The sequence below is a fragment of the Drosophila rhopaloa genome, unplaced genomic scaffold (assembly GCF_018152115.1).
Source record: "Drosophila rhopaloa isolate 14029-0021.01 unplaced genomic scaffold, ASM1815211v1 contig_167, whole genome shotgun sequence".
Classification (NCBI taxonomy): Eukaryota; Metazoa; Arthropoda; class Insecta; order Diptera; family Drosophilidae; genus Drosophila; species Drosophila rhopaloa.
This window is the reverse complement of record NW_025335047.1, coordinates 6,439,281-6,463,486: the sequence shown is the minus strand read 5'-3', so window position 1 is coordinate 6,463,486 and position 24,206 is coordinate 6,439,281. Positions and strand designations below refer to the sequence as shown.

The 24,206-nt window shown below is 42.1% G+C and overlaps 4 protein-coding genes across 4 annotated transcripts; 1 reads left to right on the top strand and 3 right to left on the bottom strand.

Annotated features, from left to right (window-relative positions):
- On the bottom strand, positions 1-1,374 carry LOC108045997 (serine protease 7). Its single transcript, XM_044458549.1, has 4 exons — positions 1,314-1,374; positions 652-1,066; positions 93-598; positions 1-38 (listed from the first exon to the last, which is right to left on the bottom strand). The coding sequence occupies exons 1-4, from the start codon at positions 1,372-1,374 to the stop codon at positions 1-3; spliced, it is 1,020 nt and encodes a 339-aa protein (XP_044314484.1).
- Positions 1,375-16,738: 15,364 nt separating this feature from the next.
- LOC108045999 lies at positions 16,739-19,018 on the top strand. Its single transcript, XM_017125531.2, has 2 exons — positions 16,739-17,875; positions 18,081-19,018. Exons 1-2 carry the CDS (start codon positions 16,769-16,771, stop codon positions 18,927-18,929), a joined length of 1,956 nt encoding a protein of 651 aa, XP_016981020.2. The 5' UTR covers positions 16,739-16,768; the 3' UTR covers positions 18,930-19,018.
- A 1,342-nt stretch (positions 19,019-20,360) lies between these two features.
- On the bottom strand, positions 20,361-21,896 carry LOC108046000 (cAMP-dependent protein kinase catalytic subunit 2). Its single transcript, XM_017125532.2, has 4 exons — positions 21,271-21,896; positions 21,046-21,211; positions 20,709-20,986; positions 20,361-20,654 (listed from the first exon to the last, which is right to left on the bottom strand). Exons 1-4 carry the CDS (start codon positions 21,681-21,683, stop codon positions 20,441-20,443), a joined length of 1,071 nt encoding a protein of 356 aa, XP_016981021.1. The 5' UTR covers positions 21,684-21,896; the 3' UTR covers positions 20,361-20,440.
- Positions 21,897-22,259: 363 nt separating this feature from the next.
- LOC108046002 (cAMP-dependent protein kinase catalytic subunit 2) lies at positions 22,260-23,995 on the bottom strand. Its single transcript, XM_017125534.2, has 5 exons — positions 23,658-23,995; positions 23,307-23,536; positions 23,068-23,233; positions 22,578-22,855; positions 22,260-22,515 (listed from the first exon to the last, which is right to left on the bottom strand). Exons 1-5 carry the CDS (start codon positions 23,832-23,834, stop codon positions 22,302-22,304), a joined length of 1,065 nt encoding a protein of 354 aa, XP_016981023.1. The 5' UTR covers positions 23,835-23,995; the 3' UTR covers positions 22,260-22,301.
- Between the last annotated feature and the right edge of the window lie 211 nt (positions 23,996-24,206).

Here is a 24,206-nt window from a genome sequence, read left to right as displayed (position 1 = left end):
CTAGGTCCACATTTTTTCTTTGATCCAGTTTTCATATTCTGCAACGTTCGTGTGGAAAGCAGGCCAATTAGGCTCACCGCATTTGTGCTTACCAGAGGACACAATGCCCTGTAAGATCCAAGAACCTTTACTATATGACATCAGTGGTCCGCCGGAATCCCCTGTGCAGCTATCAACACCGCTTTGACCGCCGGCGCAAATCTTGCTGACATTCACGTGCATATATAAAGATTTGTACTTTTTCATACAGATATTGTTTTCGACAAAGCGAACACGCACTTTCTGCAGCGTGGGACTTCCCCTGCTACCATCCTCATTGTCAGTGCGACCCCATCCTGCCACGGTTAACGTATCACCGTCATGCAATATTCTGCCGACTACAGTCGAGGGCAGACATATTGGTCGAATTGTTGGTGAATACTCAACCTCATTTTGCAAGCGGATTAAAGCAATATCGTGCCAGTACTCTGAATCGGGGACATAATTTTCGTGAACATGGAATTCTTCAATGGCCACTGATTTAACTCCCCGTGAGCATATTCCTCGTAGGCAGTCCTCAGGGGTACGAGTGTCATGCTCGCCCAATCGAACAGATACACTGAAAAATATTATTGACAGTGATATAAAAAATATTTGCAATGAGCCTCTTACAAAGTTCCAAACGGTGATGCATAGCTTCCAACCAGACAGTGAGCTGCTGTTACGACGTATCGATGATTGAGCAGCGATCCCCCGCATGGCGTTTCCAGCTCAGATCCATAGAAGCGTCTAAACTCCAGCAAAACCATCCATGCAAATTCACTGATAGCAGTTTCATTGCCACCAAGGATCTTAATATGCGTGGTATCACCTCCACAAGTATATGGCTGGGGAAGTAAATAAGTGCTATCAAAATCGGTATCACCTGCGCAGCAGACAAAGTTGCCATCTCCACATCTGGATTCTTGAATGAATCGCCACTCCGAAGTGGTCCTTTTGCTCTTCGTATGCACGGACATCAGTCCAAAGCACCTGTTGATATTCACACAATATCCATTCCGTTTATTAGGATTTTGGCATGGTGAATCTTTAAACGAGATAAAAAATAAATCAAAAAAATTCAATGTTAAAATATAAATATAATAATTCGATTTATTCAGAACAACAAGGACTCATTAAGTTGAAATAATTTAGAACAAGAAACCTTTAAGTCACTGTATGGATTCACATACCACTAAAAATAATAAATGATATGCTAATTTTTGCACTCTTTTCACAAATTACGTTTTCATTCCTTTTTTTTTTTGTAAAGGATGTTTTTTCAAAGCACTTACCCCAGGCACGGAGCTCGCTGACTACCAGTATGCACATAAAAACCGTAACGAACACTTTCATTTTCGCTGAGACTGTGCTCTATCGCACTCGCCTTCGATCTGTTCAGAGCTCTCTAACTTCCGACTGTTAATATATAAGTGTATGAGCTTTTATATACTATAATAACGTATAATCTTAAAGCTTTGTGAATTCTGTGGGTCAAAGATAACATTAACTTTGATCCCAATTCGTTTTTAAAACACAATTTAAATGGCTTTGGGCTTATCAGCGATTTGAACTCACAGCTTAGCGCAGAGGTTTGACCATCAGAGGTTACGTTTAATAACGCTAGATTTCAAAACGAAATCGCTATGTTATAAAAAAAGCCGTAAATGAGCAGACTACCTGATAAAGAAATGTAACCTTATAAATTTGGTTTTTTTTATCAATCTAAAAAGTTAATAATCTCATCCACTCGTAAAAAAATTATAAAACTTTTAAGCGAAGCTAAGCATTTGATAACATCAGAAAGAAGCGAAAATATCTTGCTGCATCGCACCGAATAATTAAATGTTAAAAATGTTGTTGATTACACGAACACAAATGATAAATATTCGTTACAAAATTTGATATATGATATATATATGATCGTCACGACTTTCTTACCTCATTAAGGTGTTTCTGTTGGATCTATTCCTGCGCCAAAGAAACCTGACGTCTATTTTAAGTAGTCCCCGAAAACGGCAGCTGGTGGGGAAAGCAAATAATCTTTTGGCTGGCTGCCTGCTCCCATCGGATTGCACTTGCTGTTTTTGGAGATAGACTGTCAAAATGGGTACGTTTTAGTGCGATTCTCCTAATGAGCTGGTTGGGCAAATGACTTTTTGTAACTCACACGCGGCTCGAATGAAAATGAAATGAAAAATGCATTTTCGAAATGCCAAAAAATGCCGAAAACCGAAAAAGTTTCCAATTTGCAATTTTCCTGGCCAAATGAGTTTTGAAGTCTAGACCCGCTTGCTGCAAATACAATGTTGCCGTGTCTTGTTGCATCCTGCTGGCCCCCTTTTTTTCCCCCTCTGGTGTTAATTTGTTAGCACGCTGCTCTCGGGGCAGACAGTGATTAATTACACAACAAAAAGCCAGCATAAAGCCAAAAATAGTCAGGCGAAAAGCAGAACCAACTTTAAAGTTAATTAGTTGCCATGTCCAGAAATAACGCATTTTGGATTTCAAATAGTTTCAATTCCGCAGATGCGTGATTTATCTCTGCACTTTTCCGCCTTTCGGTAGGGCTTCTTTTTGGCCGCTCTCACCTGGCGGGCGGGAATAAATTTTAAATTCTGGCCCAACCGCACTTTCCGCATTAAATCATTTCCAGGCCATTTCACAGCCGCCGTTGCCACCGCAATGAAATGGCGCCCAACCGTCGAGAGCCACCAAATTACAGTCAAACAAATTTCACAGCTCATGGTAAATATAAAAGTTAATTTTATGATATAGTCGAAAGGTTTCCAAATATATTACGAAGGCTTTTTTAAATGATCCTAAGACGGGCGTAAATTGAAAGTAGAAGAAATAAGACATAAATTTAAATTTACAGTAAAACCAACTTGATTGATTTTAAAATATTGACAATTCGATAATTTTATCTTTAACAAATGCTCCTTATTATAAAATTTCGTTTACTCTGTACACTCATGCAGCATTCGGGCATTCATTCAACCGTTTGCTCATTCATTCATTCGTGGCAATCCGCAGGTGAGAGCAGCCACGTGGAATGCCCCACGCCGTGAATTTTGGCGCTTGGAATATGCAAAAATTACACAGTCGAGTGCATCAGGTGGTGGATGGGGCTTCGGTGGTGCTTTGCTGCATTGGAGTGGTGCAGTCTGGTGGTGCTGGCCACTTCAAATATATCACGCGTGAAGCCTGCTGTCTGCCGCTTGATTGACAAACGTTTTCCCCGCCATTTTCCCCTGCCATGCAAAAGGTGCATCCGGCGCGTTTAGAAAAGATAAATTTAAGTAATTGTCAATATTTCAAGCGACGTAATTGCTCTGGACTCGGTCACTCCTGCAGCGAAAAAAAGGACAGCACAGAATAAATCCCATTGCAGAAGTACACTCAAACAACGGACCCCATTCCTCCTTTTGGTTTTCCCCCCAACTTTTCCCACTTTTCCAGTTGCGGCTTTATGCAGTTCTATGCCATTTTACACTTGACGTTTTACCAATTTCAGAGTTCTTTTTATTGTGCACCCTGCAGTTAAGGCAATGGTAGGTATGATTTGGACCCTAACAGCTTTTTTAAGGCATTTATTTTTTTCCAACTAATTATTTTAAACAGGCTTACATTAAATATAGAGATAAATATTTGAATTACTATTTGATTATGACCAACAATAGTTAGTTGATGAAAATCTTGTTTAACCTTTTATATTTGCATAGAGTTATGGCATTAATTATATTTTCACATACTGCCATATAGGGTATCTTTAAGTTAATAATGACTAAAGCATAAAATTCGTTGGATTCGATTTTTTTGTTGACACTCTCTTCCTTTTTTGTTGCTGGTCTTGATCTTTTTTGCCGGGTTTTTTAGCTGCAGTGCAGCAGACAATTTTGTTGCGTGTTAACAACTGCAACAATTTAGGTTTAATTGATGCGAGCTGCAGCAGCAGCAAGTTGAAGTGTCGGACTCGAACTCGAACTCTTTCTGCCCACAGGGTTTTGCCCCCTTTTCTGGCTTTTGTGCAACTTTTTTGAGCGCTTTTCCGTGAGGTTTTTTGGCCGCTTCCGCTGTGACGAGAACTGTTAGATAAAAGCTATTTACATGTTGTTATTTATGATTTTGCAGCTAAAATGCTCGGTGAATTATTCGAGCGGGCTGGATGTTTTTTATTTATTTGCCACTCGTCTGCTCCTTTGCCAGCTTGTTTACACTTCAAAACTGTGAATAAAATAGAGTGTAAGCGGCAACAGTTGGTTATTAAAAATAATATTTAAAAAATGCACAGAACCCCTGGCTTTATTGAACACTAATCCATGAATGAGCATGTTACATTGGGGGATAATGGCCCTTTGGTAACCACTCCCACACGTTTCAGATTCAACTTTATTACTTTCCGCTGACTCATGAGAGTTCTATAGAGAAATGCGGAGAAAGAAAGCGAAACTCATGCAAAGGTTGACTTGATTTATCGCCACTCTCCACATGTGCTTGACTATTTGCTCCTTTTTCGCTTTTTTATGAGTTGCTGGCGTGGCCCACGGGGCGTATGATGAATATGTAATGGCAGTGTGTTATCCACTGCGTTGAAACTTTGATTTACTAACTGCGAAATAAATATTAAATTTTCAATTACACACAAGGCGAGCGACTGCAGGACAACTTTGGCTTTGACTTTTTCCATGCAATTACCTCCGGACCGGGATGTCCTTCCACTTCGACAGCGCAATCAAGGAGCCAAGGAAAACAGGACCTGCCACAGGTTCGACTTGCTTGCAGTTTGTCTGGCCATTAAAGGAAATTGTCTGTAAAAATGTGGCCGTATTTCTTTTTGCAAGGTACTTAAAATTAAATTATTGGACACATTAACGTCTTGACTTTGCTCCAGCAGTAGCAGACAAGGCCAGACATAGTGGGTGGTTTTTTGAGGGGTTGATAGTGGGTGGTGGGTGGTGATGGTGCAAGTAAATGCCACGTAATGACGTCATTAAAGCTAGTGAAATGTGCTTTTATTATTGTGGCGTTTGTCGACCAGACTCCAGAACACTTTCCAATGCCCCCCATCGGCGTGATCCAGTGCACATGCTCATTAATCTTAATAAAGTTAACTGTGCGACAAGTTTATTAAAAGCGATCCAGTGGCGCCAAGGCTCAAGGTGTTTTCAGAATAGTATTCAAAAGCCAGACGGGCGCCTTTAAAACCTTAACAGATGCATTGTCATCGTGAGTCGAGATATGGCTACTAAAACCTGGAATCGAGGACAACACATGCTCATTAGCATAAGCTAACGAAATGATTAGAAATTTCATTAGCCATCAGGCTTTCCACCCACTTGACATTTCGCCACCACCCTGAAAACTTCGCCACCTCTGAAATTGCAAATAGTATCAATCGAGAGGCGGAAAAAAAGGTTCGATTTTTAGAAATGAATCCCTGGGTGGTCCTATGTATTTACACTAATCGAATAATAAGACTTAATTTAAAAATACATTTTAAAGTGAATATTACCAAATGCACAATAATAGCCCTTACACAAAGTAAACCAATTTTTAAGAGAATAAATATTATTTCAAAAACTGATTAGGCCCACATTAAAAATGGGTGCTCGAATTTTTTTCAAGTACATTTATTATATTCAGGGAGCAACTCCCTGTGACAGCCAGCAAATGAGGCGTAAATGGAATTAAATAGCAAATGCAAGCGCGAAAATTGTTGCTGCCGCTTATTGGATTACTGCCACTTTACGTGTGCGAGGCCTTCCAACAATGTGCAAATTATTTAGCCAATTTGCGGAATTAGCTAAACACGCAGTCAGCTAAAAGTGACAAAGAAATTCGCGGATATCAATCGAGGAATTTCAATAAGGAGAATAGAACGCTCCCCAGGATTCTTTTTGCTGAGGCCTTTAAATCATCGGGCACTTTAAGCCTGCCCGCAGCACTCGAGAGTCAAACTTTCTCATGCATCCCTGTTTGGGACAGGACACGTCACACACACAGATACACACCAACACACCCACACCCTGAAACTAAGCAAAATGTCTGCAACTGTTTATTGTTGATAAATTGCTGCTGAGGAATTAGTGCGACTGCGACGATGATGGAAGACCAGGACCCATCCTGGAAGGCACTTTTCTGCTCCGGACTGTGGGCTTTCTAAGCTTTCTGCTGGACTGTCCTGGACAGTAACTCTGCACAGAGAGAAATTATTAGCTGACTTTCTAATTAACTCTATAAGTTATGAGAAACCAACTAATGAAGACTTCCCCAAACAATTTATTGTAAAATTATGTTATGAAAAGATCAACAGAAACTGTCCTTAGATATTCAGTAAAAGCTAACACCAGTTAAAATCATTGTTCTTAAAAAAATGGTAACTGTTTCAAATGATAAAATTATTCTTTTAAATAAATGGTAATAGAAATATTAATTACATTACAATAATTACATTGCTTAACTTTATATTAATTTATCAAACTTGGTGTTAAGGTTAGGTTATTTTAGGAAAACTATTATAATACAGTTTCAATATAGAACAATTTACCCAATATTAGGCTATATTTTTCTCACTGTGTGGCCGCTTTGCGTTTGCCACCAGCTACACCTCACACTCGCCACAGAGTTTTTAGAAAATGCAAATTTCACATACTCCCAAAACGGGGGGGTTATATGGAAGTGGAGAACTGGAGATGGAGAACTGGAGGCCCGCAAATCTTTATGCCTGCTGGACTGCAGAGTGACACATGTCGGCAGCATAGAATCCGGAATCAGAGCGCTTTACTTTTTCTGAGCGATGGCCAGCAGAGCCACAGATACGTAATATCCATCCACCCTCAGACCCCCTGATCTCATAATAAAGTTAGCTATGCGGCCCCAGGGAAAGTTTTCGGTTTGTTTTGGCATTTATTTAGTTTTAGTTTAGTTTTCGGAGTGGAATGATATGCAAATTTGAGTAACTGCAAAATGCAATTGAGGTGCCTGCATAATAATCGAGTTGGCCACATGCCACGTTGCTATTCCCCCGGAGAAAGAGTCATTAAAGTGGCTTTAAGCCCGGCCGCTTGTGTCCACTTAACCTTAAGTGATCAGGTATTAACTGGGGGTAACTTGTCTCAATAAATCCCGGGGACGGCAAATCGTCGAGCGCATAAATCTTGCACTGTCCACTTTTGTCACTGACCGGAAATGTCCAATAAATTGTAATTTTTCCCTAAGCTTTTCCCAGTTTTCCCGCTCTATCTGGAATGTGTGTGTGTTCCTACTTCTGTGTGGGTTGCAGCTCAATCATCGTTTAATATTTATGTGCTGTTCGATTGTGAAGTTTATTGGATTTGTTGCTCTTGTCGGGCTGGACTTCTGCTCCGATAATTGCAGCGTTTGTCCTTAGGAAGTTGCAGGTGTGTGCCCAGAATTTATTGAGGCTCCTTTTGGGGGGCGGTGGAAAAAGAGTCGATTTCTGCTCAATTGGCTTGTTTAGTTGTTATTTATGGGCTTTTGTATGGCATCTATTTGGGGTTCAGGGGATGATGCCTTAGATAATTGCTTGGTTATTGGGTGACATTTGTTTAGTGAGTGTTTTTTTCTCTGCCAAGAAAAAAAAGCAAACTCAGCTGGGCACTAAATAATTCCCTGTGATCTATGAACCCTTAATTATATTTGCGAAACCCCTTGAGCCTTAAAAAAAAAAACCGTTTCAGTACCCAAAAGCATCCTTTGAATTATTTAATTGAACCTGTTTTAAAACGAAATCTCAAGTCATTTTTGCCTTTTCTATATTGTTTCAAATTTTTTACTTTTTGAATTAGGTGCGTAAATATTTTTTGGATTCCATATTATAGTACCATAAAATGAGATATAAAGCTTAAACAATTTTCTTCTATAGAATATAATATATAAATTTGTAATTGGCTATCTACAGCTCTGAAATTTATAGAACAGCAATTTCTTTTCATATTGTCTTTTCTTTTGTGAAATGTAATCAAAAGCGAATTATGAACAATAATGGAAATAATGAAGCCATCCTTGATTTGATAGGTTTGAAAGTAAATTGATTGTACCTTCATTAGGCGGCAAGTGTTGTGGATTGCCTGCATATGTTGCAGATCCTTTATGAGGAGATTTTGGGGATGGGTATTGCAAAGCGGCCCACAAACGTGTCACATCAAACGGAATTGATTAAAATCTAAAATGAAATAGTGCTCGGTCTTATTGTCGTTTGAACGGATCTCGGATTTTCGGTTTGCGGATACGTTTTTGTTATTGTCGCCGCAGCACGTACTCAACGATTGCCCCTAAAAGTATGCGCACACCCACTCGAATGTGAATCCTTTTGTGCGACTGAGGGGGGTGGCAATTCAAATTTCAATCAAATGCGACCAATACTCGTACCTTTTGGGCACACATGCTGACCACAAAGTATTGTATCATTTGCTCTCGCTCGGGGACATCCATCCCATTCATATACCCATCCCTATGACCATTTCCTTTCCCCTTAATCCCCCTGTTCGATCCGAAATCAAATCAAAGGCCAGAGCAGAAAGGGTGCAACTATTGCCAGAATCAGATAAAATTTTCATTACCTTATGGCCGCACATTATCGGCATGCGGCCATCGTCTCCGACTCCGTCTCCTTGGTCCTGGACTCAGGATTTTGGTTCGGACTTGGAGACTATTTCGGTTCGGTTCGCCGGGGCACAATGTGCTGCTGATGACGTCGAGTGCCGCTCCTGCAGTCGCTGTTGTTGTTGTTGATGATGCTTATTGTGTGAGCCATAAAAAACAAGCGGAAAAAATCAAGCTTGGGAGGTAATTTGCAGACTAACGACTTTAAAGATACCTTGTATTTTTCTAATGACGCAAATTTTAACTATATGTTAGAGGTTTTAAAAATAAAATTGTAAACATTTATTGGGTATACCAGGATCTCATTTAAATCTTTACTAGTTATATTGTATTGTAAATGACTTTTCTGACCTTGCTCAATATTTTTGGGTATTGTGACATTTAATTCAATACATTCAAGCCCTCTAAAATGCCACAAGCATTTGCTTATACCAAATAAATACCAATACTTACATCATTGTATTAAAACATTTTTAATCAAAAAGACTCATTTTATTTTAAACATCATTCAATGGTTTTAAGAAGTATGCCAACAACTTTACTCTTGTTATTTAAAGGTAATGTTAATTTTAAGATTTACAAGTTTCCTTTCATATGTGTTTATCTTTCTTCGTTATTTTTGTATATTTAAAATACCCTTTAATTCTTAAAACACGTGGTATCAACAACTCAGAGAAATGAGAAAAAGAAAGAGGTGGAGCGACGGCGGCGACTTTTTATACAACAAACGACAAACGGAAAGTGTCCAACAGGAAATAAACAGGCGACGGCGACTCGGACTTGGTTTTGGATTTGGATTTGGATCTGAACACGGACTACAGCTCCATCTCCATCTATCTCCCCGACCATCTTCAGCTCCTGGAAAAGAAGACCGACACGGATTCGAATTCGGACAAATCCCAGCGAGCAGCGGCGAGAATAAAAAGGGTAATAATTTTATCTAGCATTCAGATCAGACACACGTCTGTCCAGCTACACAGTCCCTGGTCCCTTCTCCCAGACATTTTTATTCCCTTTTTTTTTTACTCAGTTGCGGTGGCTACTTGAAACTTTTGTCAACAGCCACTTGCAATTTTGCATGAGCCAGCTTATGAATAAACGAACTCCTTTGGAGTATCCTTTTCCCCCAGCTATTTTCTATAGATTTTCCGTGGGACAGTTCGTTCACCGCTCAGGATTCAATTACAAGTACCTAAAGCAGCGGTAAGCTATAGTGACAAACTGAGGCCACTAAATGGAAGGACGTTTCCCAAGGACTACAACTATTTCCGCTGCTGTACGTGGGCCAATCTATCAACATAATTGATGGCTTCGATTAGTCACAAGGCGTTCTGTTTTTGGGAGAAATGGAAGCGAAGAGTTATAGAGAGCTCAGTGCACAAATCGGCGATTAATTAAATATTTACTCGGTGAGCTCAGCGAGGCAATTAATCTGGCACGGCGATCCGTATCCGTAGGAATTATGTGTATCTTTGTGTTCGACTAATGAACTGATGCGGTGGCGATAGATGGAAAACTTTAAAGGGTTTTCCCCGGCCCGGTCCGCTTTTCCAGCTTTCTGCCCGCCATTTGTCATGCATCTCGTGTTCAACTGCACGGAAAAAGAAAACTCTCGACAACCAAGGAGTTCTCCTTCGGCGGACGAGAAGGCCTCTCCTTCCAAGGATATAATTTATAATTTTCGCAGGACGAAAGGGGCGTGGGAATGGGTGTCGGCAAAGTGCGTTTGTCGCCAGAAAGGGACGGGATGCCGCTGCTCATCATCTGGCCATCCCCCTTGCACTTTGCCCCTCAACAGGGGGGCCATAAACACAACAGGGGCGACGGCGGCGTCGCATAATTCCGCCATAACACCATTACATTTTGGCCAGGACGACAGTGCCACCTTGGAAGCGGAGCTGCATTGGAGTCAGACACTGAAATCAAAAATTTAAAGGAATTCGTAGCCTGTCTAAGAAACGTGGTACTTTAAATATTAAATGCTTAGTAACGCCGTTTATAAAGTGGAACTAAACTTTTTAAGATGAATTAAAATTTACATTTTTTAAAAGCCTCGTTGGTCTTGATTAAAATATTATAAATCCTTTACCTCTTTTAAGTTTACAGGTCCTTATAGTCAAAAAGTATGCAGTTCGAAATAAACAGTCTATGGTTTTATTATTTTTTAATTATTTTTCAAACATTTAATATTAGATAGTGTGTTTTGAAGTATTTGGATATATTAAAATATTTATGGTAAATATATTTTTAAACAGCAGATTATTTTCACAATAGAATCCTTGTTGCTTCTGCGTAACTATTATTGATTGCTCAATGTGAATTAAAATTTTAATTCCGATTTTCGCAGTGTATGCCCAGACATGCCGTAGTCATTGCCATTGTCGTAGTCGCTGTCGTCTCGTCCGTGTACCTTGGTGTCATAAAAGGAAGCAGGCCAACAACTGCAGTAGGAAGTGGCGAAATATCGGGGATTGGATCGGAGTCTGAGTTCTGAGTTAGTTTCCATGTATCGCTGCCCTGTTGGCTGGCTGACAAAATGTAAAAATGTGGAAATGTCCTGCTGCTTGCTCGCCCGAGTTCAAAGTCAATTGTAATTTTATGGCAAAGTGCTACGCAATATGAATTACATCGACCATACACTTTCGGATATCTGGGGTAGCATTCGCCTGTCGTCAGGTGGAAGTTCACAGTCCAAGCAGGAAGTTGAAGCAATCTCTCCTGCAGAGTGTTTTGCAGTCGAATATATTGGGTTTTCGCCATTACATTTGACTTTCTTGGCTCATAAAAATGAAAATAGTAATGTGTGCGAATTTATTGGGCAAACAATGGATTGCATTGAAGACAAAAACGAGGGATAAATCTTTTTCCTGGCTTTCTTACCCACTGTCACTCTTAATTATAACCCTTTGGTTCTGCTTATCTCCCCCAACAGCCAGAAAATCGAATTAAAAACCTTCTTTTCACGTACTTTTATTAAATGGAGAAAAAATCTGAGCTTAGAACTAGCTGAAAAAAGGTGGAAAATGCGATAGAACTCAACCCCTAAGCCGAATCCTTTAAAAAATCATGAGCGAATTAATCCTTTTAAATGGCTTAAAGCCCGAAAAATTGCAGGACAAAAAATATTTAAAAGTAATGAGAAATCCGTGCCTTCATTATTTTGATGGCTGATTCAACCTGACGATTCTACGGGGCCCCTTATCAGCCCATTCCCGCCCCTGCAGATGGAGTTTTGAGCCGTTTTATTTTTTTTTGGGAGTTTTCCTCAAGAGTTTTCGGACAACACGTTGTTTTCATTGCTCATTAGCGGCGACAGCGCGAGTTTAATTAGCAGTGACGCAGCGTCTGAGTTTCGCAGGAAACCCTTTGAGAAGGGTTCGGCCAAATTGCTTCCGGCAGTTACCAACCCCGGCATCCTACCCAGAAATCCACAACAACACCTAGGCCTTGAGAAAAATTGAGCAACACTTTGATTCAATGAGCGACCAAAGGTCGAAAGTTGGACTTCAAGTTGGTGTTTTCGGGGGGGTTGAGGGCATTTCCTTCATGGAGGGTTGCTCCAACTAATTGCCTTTTCGACATGCATTTAATCTCTATTAGAGCGGAGTGATAGAAAACTTTTCCAGCATACCGACCCACATGTGGAGCGGTCTTCATAAATTATTAAGGGGTTCGGGGTGTTCGATTGTCCGGCCCTCACTTTTGGCATTTAAAACAAATTGTTGTTCGACGCTAGTTCGATTATTTGGCCCCCAAGGGAGGGCTGGAAAAACGGAAAAGCGGAGACAGGACTACAGGAAAAGTTTCCCTGCAGTCTGTCTGTCAGCATGTGTGTGTGTTGATAATGATGGAAGTCATCACATGTGAGGAGTTTTTCTCCGTTTTTTTTTGGGTAAGGTGTGAGCTTGCTTCTTACATATCAATAACATTTTAGGTAAGCCAACCCCTGGGCAGCAGCTGTGTCGACTGCTGATGACCTTTTAATTGAAGTTTGAGCTTTTGTTGTACTTCCATTTTTATTCCTGGGGGAATGTAATTTCATTAGATCGGCTACTGCTAATAGCCTCTCCGGAATTTGCAGCCATGCACACAAAAATGCAAATAAACGCGACCACTCGGCATTCAATAACTTGCGTTCTTCAGTTGCGAAATCAAATTTTACGACGAGCCACGGGAATCCCTTAATAAACATCCGAAATCTTTGCCAAATTAGCGAATTCCAGGCCACCCAACGAACCCCCAGCCAACCGTTAATTAAACCCTTTTTCGGCTGCTGGGAAATCTGTGGGCAAAGTTTTTCCATTAAAGGAAAACTCAGCCAAGGCAGCCGCAGGCAACGAAATCAAAAAGTAAAAATTTATGAAGCGTTTAATTGAATTAATTAAAAGCAATAATACCTTGAAATAATTGCGCCTAATAGAAAAACTTTGCCACCGATTGCCAGTTGAAATGCTGAGATACAGATACAGCGGCAATAAGAGATACAGAAACAGATGGGCTAGATCTTGGTCTTGTGTTGTGGGCCGACTTTTGACTGACAGAGTTATGCGACAAATCCTGGACCAACAGCCGCACCAGCCATAAGTCAAAATTATCAACAAGATGGCCAGGCCAGGAGCAGGACCAGAATCAGGACCAGACCGAGAAACTAGGACCTCCAGCCAGTCAACTGTCACGCACGTAGGCCACGCAACATTGCGAAAAATATGTCTTTGATGTCATAAATCAATTACGAGTGGGATTGCCGCCACGTTGGCAGCAAGTTTTTGAGCCCAGCACCAGGACACACCAGGATGTGATCCTTCGCAGCAAACAACTTGTTAGAGGTGACTCCCCCTCTCGGCGGTTTTAAGTCTCGAGTTTAAAACGTGACTAAATTGAGGGAACGAAAAGTACTTTGCCGGCGGAGTTAGCCGAATTAAGTGGAGCAAATGAAGCGCATGAATTCCGTCAACTGCTTTAGACATCCACCTCTAAGTAACATACTTGAAAAACTGAAAGAAATTTAATAAATTGGTCTTTAATATTCTAATTATCGTAAAGAATATTCTTACTTGCTATGTTCATATTTTAATTTGATACTTTAAATGAACCCGATTAAATGAACAATTAATTTAACATATTGTCTTCTGATTGTCGCCAACCATTAAATTTTGAAAAATTCGAAAATCGATTTTACGTTCTTTTTCAGATATATCAAACAAAACATACATAATTTTTTTAGGTATGATTATAAAGCACTTAATAAAATTCAGTGGTTGCAAACTATCTTTTAAGTTTAACGTTAAAACTATTATTTAGTTGATCAGAATATGTTCCAAAATTAGTTTTTTCAGTGTGCCTTACCTTTTCCGTCTCCGCTCCCCTGAGTCTTTTGTTCCGTAATTATGTCGCACACATGGCCGCTGAAGGAGTTGGGGAAGATTCATCACCTCGAGTCCTGTCGAGTGCTAAATGTCAAAGTGACATGTGTGCGGATAGCGAGGAACGAGATCCGGAGAAGGCCTGTGTTAGTTTATCAAACATAATTAAGAAGTTCTCTGAGGGAAAAAGAAGGGGCCACAGAGAATAAACAGAAGTTTAATTATTTTGCAAGTTGCTGCGGCCCGGGGCAAAAGCAATTGAGCCAAGGGGCTCACCTTTTGACTTATGATGTATTGCGTGCTCTATGACAGCTGACAGATGACAGCTCACCTCTTGACAAATAGACGGAATCGGAAAAGGATTCCGCAACTCTTAAAGCAGACTGGCCCGAGAAAACTTTCTTAAAGCGAGCTCCCACTAATTACTAAAAGTTTAGAAACAAGTTTTCCAGTACATTTGCATAAATCAAACAATTAGTCACGCCGTCTATAAAGAGTAATCCGAATGCCGGGTTATACCCAACTATTCCCAACCCAAAAACTACTGTCCACTGCGAGGAATCTTCTTATTTTGGTCCTTAATGTCTCCCCGCGGTGTTGTTTTGAGCCTCGTCTTACAACGTTCCCGGCTGGAAGAAATCCGGGGAAGGTGTCCTGCCGGATTCCTTCTCTAATTTATGCGACATTTACTAGTTTGCCGTTTTGGCATAATAACTTCTAATTCACCTAACCCGAATTTCGACCCTTTGGGGTGCTCGTGTGAAGTCGAAACGGAAGCCTCAACCACTCAGCACTTGGAGAGGCACTAATTTATGGTTTTGGGCATTGAAATTTATGGACAAAAAGCTGAACAAAAATACAAAATACTCGTATTTGTTTCAAGTATAACACCAGGCCCAAGGTAACAAACACTGAAAAAGTTTTGTGGATTTGACTTTGTGGAAGATTTAATACTCTAAATGTTGTTGACATTACGAAATTACTATGATTTCGTGTTTATCTCTTCCTAATTATACAGTTCGTAAATGTATTTTGAAGTTTATCTCAGGAAAAAGTAAAAAAAACACTAAATTCTGAATGCTAATTAATAAAATTATGATAAATTGTTTTGAATAAATATATTTGATGAGATATGTAATTCTACTTGTACACTAAAATACATTTTTTCTTGTACCATCATAAAACGCCAAGAACAAAGCAGATGATTAAAAATAAAAGATTAACGACGTTTAAAAATAACTTTTATCGAACTCCACAAAGCGGCCCAAAAAAAGTTATATTAATCTCGAACCAATTCCACTCCATGCTAATTAAACTGGATTTTTACCACCTCCGATTAATCACACAGTTCAGTAACCTTTCTCATTCGGAGAGTATCGGGAACAAATGCGGAACTTGTCGAATAAATTACATAAGTCGTTCAGTATCTTTTACTTTACTTGTTCTTTGTGGGTCTCTGGGAAGTTCGCTGCACTGGCGACTTACTATATCCCCACATCCCCTCTGAAAATCCACCTCTCTGTCTTATGAAATTGTGCAACTTTTTGTCTGACTCGTTCTAAAACGGAAAAACTCGTTTACAGGCCTCCTAAAAGAATCTGTGTTTGTTAGCCGTGCTTTAATTTAGCACTTTTTATTAACAAGTATAGGCGTCACACCTGGTACTTTCTGATGCACTTTGAAAAAAAAGAACTACATTTATTGCATTAGATATTTTTACCCAATTATTTTATTAACCGATTTATACGTGAATCAAGAGTTTGGCAGAAAGAAAATAATAAAATTTAGTTCTGTTTTAAAGATCGATGCTGTGAGAAATATAGAATAAAATAATTTTTGAAATAATATGTTTTTATAGCCAAGATTTGGACTGTAGCCTCCCTAGAAAAACCCATAGACAAAGTTAAGTTTTTTTTATTGGCTAGCCTTAGTTTATGATCTAAAAAACAGTGAATATGAGATATAAAATTTGACACTTTTCTATGTGCTATCAGTTTTTTCTCTGTGCTCGGTACTTGCTTCTACCATATTCTCGATTTTAGCCGCTTTCGCCCGCCCATCGCATTTGGTAATCAGCAGCAGAGGCAGCAACAACTGCGATGGCCAAGTTCAGTGGCCTCGAAGTGTGTTGAAAACCGTTTTGGCCAGCTTTATGATGGCTGGATAATGATTTGTTCTTGTGTCTCTCCACTCGATTGGCCAGTAAAACTGGGTTAAGCGTGGTCAGGTAGATACCAAGTAGATTGCCAAATTTCATAGCTCCATGAGGCTGTGAGGCAATCTACATCCCGTTTTCAAATTGTTTATTCTGGATTTCGGGGAAACGATTGCCACACTATGCAGGGCACTATGATAAGTACAAGAAAATGCAATTACCCGGCCTGAAAATCAAATGTCAATCACGTAGTTTGTCGTAGTTTGGAAACCTGTTGTTGGCTCTCTAACATTTCAATGACTTTGAACTTTTGTTTGCGCTGGTTTCTTGAGTTGTTGTGTAGCATTTACATATTGATTGTTGGCGTGACCCATTTGTTTGGGGCCCTCGAGAGCGGCCCACGCCACTTCCACTTTCGTTGACTTTCTTTGTCCGTCGGATCGATCGCGGCTTAATCAAATAAAGCCTCCCTTCCGAAGCCCCCGAGATCTCCAAGTGTTCCCCAACCAGTTTGGAGCTTCGTTCTCGCTTGGTTCTCGGGGCCTGGCTTTCATAAAAAGTCTTTGACCAACTTTCTTGGGCTTCATTCGCGCTCGTCGTTACCATGAAAGCGGTTCTCTGCGCGATATTCGTCACTTTACTGGCCACTTTTGGCCGTGGTTTGCCCACTCAGTTGGAGGATGAGAGTCAGGGATCCTTTGCCGGCAAGGTTTCCCAGCTGATTGCCCTGCAGCTGCTGAAGTTCAACAAGGACATCGATGCCAATCAGGTGCATTCGCCTTTGGGAGTGGCCTCCATTTTGGCCGTCTTGGCGGAGGCTTCTGAGGGAGAGACCTACTCGGAATTCCAGCAGGTCTTTGGTTATCCCAAGGATCGTACTCTGCTGAGGGCTGCCTACAAAAGGATCCTGGGCAACTATCAGAACAGGGATGCTGCAGTGGCTTTGCCCTCCTTCCAAACCTGGTTGTACATCTACCGGAACAACAGTGCCAGGGAGGAGTTCAAGGATGTCCTCGAGAAACACTACTATGTGGATGTGAAGGACATCAGTCGGCAGGATTACGATTGGAATGAGCCCAACACCTCTCTTCAACTGTCAGAGGAAAAGGACAACACAGATTCCACTGAGGGAAGCACTGAGCAAAGTAACAGCAAGGATGTTATTGGATTCGAGACCCTCAAGAGGATTAACTTGGATGACGAGGATATCCCTGCCATTCCAGCTGATGGCTATGGCCAGGAAATCATCGATAAAGAGGCCTCCAAGTTCGATCGCGACATAGATGACAAACAGTATGTGGAAAAACCAGTTGCCCAGGCTGAGGCCGAGCAACTGCAAAAAGAACAGCAGCAGGCGACCACCACAGAATCTGAATTTGAGTCCCAGCCTGAGGCCACCACTACCACTGTTGTTGCTGTGGAAAAACAGGAAAAACCAGACATGGCAGCCGAGGAAAATCCAGCCGAGAAGCAGCAGAACAAGCGCAGCGACCAGGAGGAGAGCCAGATCAAGAACCTGGAGGAGAACGAGACGGTGCAGGAGGAGGAGAAACTGGCCAAGATCATATCCGATCCCGCAGTGACCGCCGGTGAACCCGAGAAGGTGCGCCTGCCCCTCCAGAAACTGGAGAGCGCCGTGAAGGCGGTGACCAAGGATGGCGCCGATGAAGTAATGATCGCTCTGGAGTCGCAATTGGCAGCCGTTAGTCGGGTGAGTTGATACATTCTAAGAAATAAAGGTTCCAGTTCAAGATAGAAATATTTATAAATATTTGTGTAATAGAAAGCATTATAAACTGCCAACTGTAATAAGCCAATAGCAATAACTTACACCATTTAATATCTTTTTAAGTTTATAATTTATTATATCTATAGTTATTAAAATTTACTTATTTTTTTTAATCTTTTTTTTTTAGATTTATGGCGCCCGTAGCTTGTTCCGACAGGACGACATCGCTTCCGCTTTGAGTGCCAACTCCATCACGGGTCGCTCCGCAGGATCCAAGTCCAAGATGCTGCTCTTCAACGGGCTCTACTATCGTGGAAGCTGGGCCAATCCCTTCTACCAACTGCGCGATGGCAGCGATGAGTTCTTCTTCATGACCAACGAGGATGCGATGAAGGCGCCAATGATGCACGCCCGCGGCCAATTCCAGGTGGCAGATCTTCCCCAGGTCAAGGCTCGAGTTCTGAGTTTGCCCTATGAGACATCCCGATATGCACTGTGCATTGTCCTGCCCGACGAAACGGAGGGTCTGAGTGATGTGATATCCCAGCTGCAAACTAGTGATTTCCTGCTGGCCAAGAAGCAGTTCCAAATGAAGGAGATGCATGTGTCTCTGCCCAAGTTCCAAGTGGAGGAGACCTCTCGCTCCGAGGCGATGCTCAAGCAGATGGGTCTGAAGAAGGTCTTCTCGAGGACCGAGGCTCAGCTGGGTCTACTGTCCGAGGATCCCGACGTGCATGTGGATGAGATAGTGCAGTTTGTGAATGTGCGAGTGGACGAAGGAGGCAGTAGTGCCAATTCATTGTCAGCCGCCAACACGCAGGCTCGTTCACCCAGCCTGGAGTCCACTGTACTGCCTGTACCAGAACCAGAACCCGAACTGCCCGGAGTAGAACGCTTCGAGGTGAATCGTCCTTTTGCCTACTTCATTGTGGACTGCCAGGAGCAGTTTGTTTTGGCCTCTGGAAAAATCTACACGCCCGAGTTTAAGGAAGACCTGCCGTCAGTTTCCGTCGAAGTGGAACTGGAGCAGTCTTAGTCTGGTAGCTTAGTATCACATAAGTTTCGTAACGAATTTTCACCGATCCATGCAATAAACGTGCACAATTCATTTTCCCAAAAAAAAAACTTTCCCAGCGCAATCAAAACAACAATTAATTCGCTTACAGATGAGCAGCAAAAAGCAGTAGCATCAACCCCCGGGATTCAATTGTCCGTCCGTAATGTGAAATGTATCTGAGGCAGGGCATCGCTAATTTCTGGAAATTTGTCATTGGGTGACGAGTTATACGAGTGGAACGAGTTACGGGCCCGATGATATTCTCAGGCCAGTCGAGCATGAAGCGCATCCGTGCCACGTGCCCAGCGAACTTCGCTCCGGAACGAAAGCTGACAGGACTCTTCAAGTGGTCAATGGGCTGCAATTAAAATTCTCATTAGAATGCATGATGTCTTACTATCTCTGGTTCGCAGTCTGGCCAGGAAGTGCGAGCCCCTTGTTTCCTGCGAAAACCACCGAAAACGCATGCGAAAAGCAAAACACAACACGGAGAAAATGTGTCTGGATGTCTGAAGCCATAGAAGATACTATGGGGAGGGGGGTTTGAGGGTCTGGAGGTCTGGAGCTGAAAGTGGCGCCGGCCTGGCGGGCGCCAAAAAGCAGAGGTAAAAACAGGAGTAAATGCGTGCCATGATTACAGCGATGACGACTTCCACCCCGAAGGAGGAAAAGCAAGGAAAACCCCGAGACACAGAGAGAGACGACTTCGGGGGAAAACTGCGACGGAGACGATGATGTTTCATCTTTTCCACATGAAAACTCACGTAACAAAAATTATGATAATCATAACTTTTTCCACCCACATCTCCTTTCCCCACTCGAGAGCCTTTGTTTTGTTAGCCGGACAAAGGAGCCATGGAAAGGTATTCGCCTTGGACCTTGGACCATGGACTGGCGTCTAGTTTTTCTGCCGTCTGGCCATTGCTCTATTTTTATTAAGTCTTTGCATATAAATCAATGTGGCCCGATATGCAGAAGAGCAGAAAAAGGTATAAAAGATTTATGACTCTGCCCCAGGCTAGCAAAGAGCTCGTTTAAATATTGTTTAACATAATTTCGTGCAAAAGTTTCCAGATGAAGAAGGCGAAGAACTCTTTCAGCGAAAGCTACACCCACTTGGAGATAAATAAACAAAGTGGCCATAAATCCATCCACTTGCATCAGCGACAAACGCACAAGATTTATGGCACTGCCTCTAGTCTAATTACAAGTCAAGTTTGTCGAATCGAGAATTGGGGCTGCCCAGAAATCGGAAAATAGCGCAACAAGTGTGGGAAATCACAAAGTCACGGAGAGCCAGCTGTTTTCCCAGTAAAATTCAAACGGGGAAAACAGCCCCCTCTAATTTCAGAGCTGTTGACATTTCCCATGTGAGCAGCAGCTGTCGTAGATCGATACAAAAAAGGGGAATCTAGAGTCGAGTGATTAGCTAATGCTGCCAAAAATTTACAGAATCAAAAGGTCTATCACTATCACAAGTTATACACAGTTTAGAAATCCGCAAAGGCCTCCTCATGTCGCATGGTTTTGGCCTTGGGCCGAGGTTTCTCAGAGACCTTATCGAAGTTTGATATATCCTCCGGATTGCTGATGTTCGGGACATAGGGCGCATTAACCGTCTGATTTAGAAGGGGTATCCACTCCACATCCTTGAACCATTCGTGGTCCTTGATATCCTTATTGCCATTGATCAGGTTGCCATAGCTGAAAAAGATATATACAATTGCGGTCACCATTGATCGGTTAAACGAAACTTACCGCTTGGATAGGTCCACCTGTAGCAAATGATCCACCAAATGACGTAGTGCCCCACTGAAATAGCTGGGCATCTTGTAGTCCCCCTCGCAGATCTTATTGTACATGCTCATCACATCACGATTGTGGGCGGAAAAGGGCGAGTGACCGGCCACGAATTCAAAGACCAGCACGCCAAATGCCCACCAGTCCACACTGGTTCCATAGGGCTTCGATTGGATGATCTCCGGTGGCAGGTACTCCGGCGTCCCACACAAAGTCATCGTACGGGTTTCCACTTTCTGCGGGTTGAGTAAAACTCTGAGATGTCTCTTAAATATGGAAAGCTTAGCAGGAAAACCTTGGCGAATCCAAAGTCGGTAACTTTCAAGTACCCGTTCTTGTCCATCATTATGTTTTCGGGTTTCAGATCTCTATAGAGCAGACTGCAATGATGCAGGTACTCCAGAGCCAAAAAAACCTGGGCTGCATAGAATCGAGCCTGCTTTTCGGTAAACTTTCGTACTCTAGAAAGTATAATCAAAATTGGGAAAGTATAGGTTAAATACAAGACTATACGACTCACTTTCTGTGGTAGGTGAAAAGCTCTCCGCCGCCAATGAGGGGCAGGACGAGATAGAGGCTGTCGAAATCCTTGTAGGAGGCTATCAGGTTGACCGTGTTCGGGAACATCATCGATCGCAGCACGTTCTTCTCGCTCATCACGTGGCTCACCTGCTTGGTCTTGATTATCTGATCCTTGCTAAGCTGCTTGGAGGCATAGTATGCCCCAGTTTCCCGCTCCTTCACCAATTGCACCTTGCCAAAGGATCCGGATCCCAGGGTGGCCTTCACATCATAGTCGTCCAATCCAGTACTGGGCGATGGAATGTTGAGGGAAAACTTCTTGTTGAATTCCTCGCGCAACTTGTCCAAGATGAGGATGTAGTCCACCTTGGGACTGAAGTGCATCTGCGGTTGCTCGGGTGCCGGTCCCATTGCGACTCCACTTTGCTATTTTCGCTTCTTTGGGCTCTTCGCTATAATTGCTATAATTAACTTCACCAAAATTTCGAAATTTTTATTTTTTTTGTATCATTATTAAAAGATTGCAACGCAGTTAACTATAAAATGACTTAAAGAAATAAGGTTACGTGGTTGTCTGTCTACAAATAAGTTAAAAGTTGATCTTAAAAAAATAAATAAAATACTAGCAATAAATTTGACGCACAATTTTTGTATACGCAAAATTATTTATGATTAAGAACTCAGCGATAACTTTTCTTTTTTAAATACTCCCTTTTTTCAGTATCTGAGGTATTTCAATTTTTTTAGAAGCTTAAATCGTAGTGAACCCGACATTTTCAAATAGTATTTTTTATCGAAAGACTATGTCATATAGCTGCAATACAAAAGATCGGGCTAAAATTGGTTTCGGGGAATTAACAAAGCACAGTGCTTGCTTCCATCCATTTTCGTTGTGATTGCGAGGGTGCTAAATCTTTGAAGCGGCGGAGTTTGTTTCCGTTCTCGTTGTACAGTAATGCCCAAACCCTAATTAATGCCCACATTAAATATAACAAAGAAAACGACGATTTTTACGGACAAATTTTACATTTAAAAATTGGAAAACAACTCGGGATGTCGATTTATTCGGGACTTCAAGCGGTCCTTGAACTCGAAGTTCTCGAAGTTGGACAGATCCTCGGCGCCGCTGATGGTGGGCAAGTAGGGTGCGGTGACCTCCTGGTTGAGGATGCCGAACCAGTCGACTCCGACAAACCACGGATGTCCCTTCACGTCCATGGCGCCCTCGTTCGAGTTTCCTAAACTGAGAAGGGGGGCATGAGCACCTCCTGGAAATTCTTTATCCCCCCGCCCACCGACACTCACCGCTTTGAGGTGTCCACCTGCATCAAGCTCTCGACGAGGTGCTTCAGCTGGGAAGTAAAATAGCTTGGCATCTTATAGTCGCAGACACAGATCTTGGAATACATCAGGATGACGTCGCGATTGTGAATGGCGAAGGGCGAGCGCCCCGCCACAAACTCGTACACCAATATCCCGAAGGCCCACCAATCCACCGATTTGTTATACGGCCGGAGTTGCACAATCTCCGGGGCCAAATATTCCGGAGTTCCGCACAGAGTCGATGTGCGCCCATCTATTCGCTACGTTTTTTTTGGGATAGAAATAAAGAAATGTAAAAGGAACTCAGTGGTAGGTGCCTTAGAAATAACTAGGATGTCAAAATCTCTCCTAAAGCTGTATTCAGTTGAATCCCTCTTTCGCAATTTATTATTGCATACTTTTAGACACCTTTGCAAGTGATTTGAAAACCAAGTTATTTCTGTAGCACTCCTCAATATCTAGTTTCCCCCACCTTTGTGAAACCAAAGTCCGTGAGTTTGATATAGCCTCGCTGGTCGAGCAGGATGTTCTCTGGTTTCAGATCGCGGTACATGAGGTGCATCTTATGCATATACTCGAGGGCCAAAGCCACCTGAGAGGCATAAAAGCGGGCCTGCTTCTCGTTGAACTTGCGAACCCTTTTTTGGGGGAGATTCATTTAGCCTCAGTATGCTATCAGTAGAATCAGGAGCACACAGCCAAAGAACTCACCTGCGGTGGTAGCTGAACAGCTCACCGCCGTTTATAAGAGGCAGAATCAAGTAGAGGTAGTCGAAGCACTTCGTGGAGTCCACCAGGTAGATGAGGAATGGGAATCGGGCGGCATTCAGCACGTGCTTCTCGTTGTGGACGTGGGCCACCTGCTTGAGCCGCACCAGATCCTCCTTGCTCATCATCTTGGCGGCGTAGTAGTTCTTGCCACACTTCTCCTTGACCAGCATCTAATAATTCAAATTAATTATAAAATAGGTAATCGAAAGCACTGATGGTCATATATCCAAAATAAGTTATTACTATCTAAGACTATGCAGGATTAGGAACCCAAGGAACCCTTCAACTCACCACAGTGCCAAAGCTGCCGTTGCCGAGAACAGCTCGAGTTACATAGTTCTCCAGATTGGTGTAGGGCGACTGCGTCTGGTGGTTCCAGCGCTCGTCGAACTCCCGACTCATGTGTTCCAGGGTGGTGTTGTAGTCTTCCTTGGAGTTGAAGGAGTACTGCGTATTTTGCTGGCTCATAACAGCAGTCCACTATCCGGCCAATCGCGCATCTTACGTCGCCTTTGCGAGTGGCTTCCGTTGCGGAGCTGGACTAGCGAAGCGGTTTCGAATGGTAAGTCTTTGGGGTAATGTGCGCTGTCGGAGCTTGATACACTCGAAATTTGGAAATACATCACTTCTACACAATAAGCAGATGAATGGTGACATCTGGGTCAAAGCCATAATGTTAAATTCGAAGGAGGAACTATTTTAATCACTTTCCAAGGCGTTGTCCCCGCTTCTGTGTAACTGGCAACATCACTTTAAGTTTGTTTTATTTTTTTTTTAATTTTCTAATAAATACATCTGTTAAGTTAGTATTTACTTTATAATTTGCAAGGCTTAAATGTA

Coding starts and splice junctions, on each gene's coding strand:
- LOC108045997 (XM_044458549.1), bottom strand. CDS start 1,374: ATGAAAGTGTTCGTTACGGTTTTTATGTGCATACTGGTAGTCAGCGAG. Junction 599..651: donor GCATCACCGTTTGGAACTTT/GTAAGAGGCTCA, acceptor AATATTTTTCAG/TGTATCTGTTCGATTGGGCG. Junction 39..92: donor ACAGGGCATTGTGTCCTCTG/GTAAGCACAAAT, acceptor CGAACGTTGCAG/AATATGAAAACTGGATCAAA.
- LOC108045999 (XM_017125531.2), top strand. CDS start 16,769: ATGAAAGCGGTTCTCTGCGCGATATTCGTCACTTTACTGGCCACTTTT. Junction 17,876..18,080: donor AATTGGCAGCCGTTAGTCGG/GTGAGTTGATAC, acceptor TTTTTTTTTTAG/ATTTATGGCGCCCGTAGCTT.
- LOC108046000 (XM_017125532.2), bottom strand. CDS start 21,683: ATGGGACCGGCACCCGAGCAACCGCAGATGCACTTCAGTCCCAAGGTG. Junction 21,212..21,270: donor CTTTTCACCTACCACAGAAA/GTGAGTCGTATA, acceptor TATACTTTCTAG/AGTACGAAAGTTTACCGAAA. Junction 20,987..21,045: donor CCGACTTTGGATTCGCCAAG/GTTTTCCTGCTA, acceptor CTCAACCCGCAG/AAAGTGGAAACCCGTACGAT.
- LOC108046002 (XM_017125534.2), bottom strand. CDS start 23,834: ATGAGCCAGCAAAATACGCAGTACTCCTTCAACTCCAAGGAAGACTAC. Junction 23,537..23,657: donor ACGGCAGCTTTGGCACTGTG/GTGAGTTGAAGG, acceptor TTGAATTATTAG/ATGCTGGTCAAGGAGAAGTG. Junction 23,234..23,306: donor CTGTTCAGCTACCACCGCAG/GTGAGTTCTTTG, acceptor CCCCCAAAAAAG/GGTTCGCAAGTTCAACGAGA.